The sequence below is a fragment of the Frankliniella occidentalis genome, unplaced genomic scaffold, assembly GCF_000697945.3.
Source record: "Frankliniella occidentalis isolate FOCC.00 unplaced genomic scaffold, Focc_3.1 Scaffold181, whole genome shotgun sequence".
NCBI classification, from domain to species: domain Eukaryota; kingdom Metazoa; phylum Arthropoda; class Insecta; order Thysanoptera; family Thripidae; genus Frankliniella; species Frankliniella occidentalis.
This window is the reverse complement of record NW_026267307.1, coordinates 37,651-39,787: the sequence shown is the minus strand read 5'-3', so window position 1 is coordinate 39,787 and position 2,137 is coordinate 37,651. Positions and strand designations below refer to the sequence as shown.

General features: G+C 43.9%; 1 protein-coding gene across 7 annotated transcripts in view; it reads right to left on the bottom strand.

The window, feature by feature from the left end:
* Positions 1-2,137, bottom strand: part of LOC113215521 (uncharacterized) — a 36,776-nt gene that overhangs the window by 17,235 nt on the left and 17,404 nt on the right. For all 7 annotated transcript variants that reach the window (XM_052271973.1, XM_052271967.1, XM_052271970.1 and 4 more), the window contains exon 4: positions 1,427-1,740. In XM_052271973.1, coding sequence (XP_052127933.1) covers positions 1,427-1,740 — 314 coding nt within the window. The remainder of the gene's footprint in view (positions 1-1,426; positions 1,741-2,137) is intronic.

Below are 2,137 nucleotides of genomic sequence, written 5' to 3'. Positions count from 1 at the left end.
GCCCCTGCCGAACGGAGTTGCCGGCGCAGCGAAGCGAAGCTGGCAACTTCGTTTGGCGGAAGGGCGGGCCTGCTTGTTTTGGATTCTAGCCCACTTTGAGGGGGATCTGGAACACCGTTACGTCACATTTTTTGAGTAAAGAAAATCCGTTTTTAGCAGCTTTAATCAAGTCAATAGACTATTCCGCTGACTGTGGAAGAAGAAAGAAAGGAATCGAAAGGCGCTGAAAACAGTATTGATAAACAAATCAAATCGTTCACTTTTTCTAGTTTTCTTGACCAAGACAATTATTCTAGACTTGTCAGTGTGCGTCAGCGGTGTACAAAAATGATCTACACACTGTTTTATGAAACTGTTTCCGATCCTTCTGATTCTTTTCTTACTACTTCCCGATTCGGTGGAATGGTCTATTTACCGTACAGCGTCTGAGTGAGCGAGGAGGATGCAATGCACACGCTGGCGGCGGGCAAGGCGTTTCTTACAATCGAGAATATACGTATATGCACCTGATGGAAAATGATACCTTTGTAATGCAGAGATGTCACCTTAAGGGAAGGCTACAGTGAAAAGTTGGTCATTTTAGATAATAATAACCCTTAAGGCATTTAGTACAGTAACTGACTCATACTTGCAACCCATTCACAATTATGTATGCTAACACTTCTTGGTCAAAGGAACACTTTTTCATCCAACTTCACATTAAAATCATCACAATGGTGGTGTTGTTATCAACATTCAAACTCTCTATTCGGATCTTTTTAGTAAACGCTCTAAAAACTTCCTGCGCACTGGGTTTAGAGTTACGTGCCAGACAACATAATAAATTTGGTCTTTGTGTTCCCCGCAACATGAGTTCTGACAGATCAAAACTTTTAATTCCTTCCCCTTATAATTTATTTTAGACAATAATGACTGAATTAGGACCATTCTTAATGTTTTAAAATATAGTTAAACAATGTCTAAATCAAAAAATAAAATAAAACAGAAATTTAAAAATGTGTTCTGTCACCATTACAGCTCTTTCCTTTCTGATAAGGAATTACTTACACACAACTTTGTCGGAACAAAATTGGTGCGCAGGAAACATTTTTGGTAGAGCTCTGCAAAAGAATTGACGTTTTTATAACTTTTGAACGGAACAATCATTTTAGTACCTATATCAAGCCTTCGCGATTTATATAAAATTTTGTATGTTTTTGCGATAAATGTCGAAAATGTGACATCACAAGGGGGGGGGGCAGATTTTGTGATGGTGAGTGACATGGGGGAGGGGGGGTCAAACAGTGGCCTAAATCGCGTGACGTAGTATGTGGACGCCCCCTAAGGTGCCAAGGCCCCTCCTACAGGGGAGGCAAACTCGCTGCACTGTGGAGCATTAGACTTGACACCGCTTGACACGCGGTAGACGTGTTGTGTTAAGTCGCACCTTTGTCTGCCCGGCGAGGTGTTGTTGCCGAGCTGGGCGCTGGCCTCTCGTACGCACTCACACTCGCACTCCCTCAAGCTGAGCCAGCACTCGTCGACGCACTCCTGCGTGCGGCACTTTACCCCGCACGCCAGGTACTTCTTACTGCCACACCCCCTCTGCCTGCGGCACTCGTCGAACAGGACCTGGTCCAGCGGCGCGCCCGTGGGCAGGCCGCCGCCTCGGCCGCCGCAGCCGCACTCGCACCGCCTCTGGCACATGGCCCTGCACGCCGCGTCGCCCTCGGCGCACTCGCTGCAGGTCGCTGCGCCGCACTGTAACACGGCCAAAACGTCATCGAAAGGATGTAAAAAAGTTGAATCGACGTCGACACGACAACGAAACAGTGTAAAAGCGATTGAAGTGACGTCAAAACTTCAAAATGTAAGTTAAAGGGAATGTTTTATGTTTTGAACGATGTGAGTTCGAAAAACACTGAACACAATCTCTGTAAATTTACGATATTTTTCGTAATATACATTTTACAAACAGTGGTGTAAAATTTTGATCGCAGTCGTAAATTAGCGATAGCCAATTCTTGCTCGTCGAAGAAAAATATGTCGAGTGTTAACAAAGCTCATGAAATATTACGATATTTTACGACTTTTTTCAATAAAAATTTTACCGTAACATTTATTACTAGTTCCCCAACAGTGAATTACAGGGTAAATT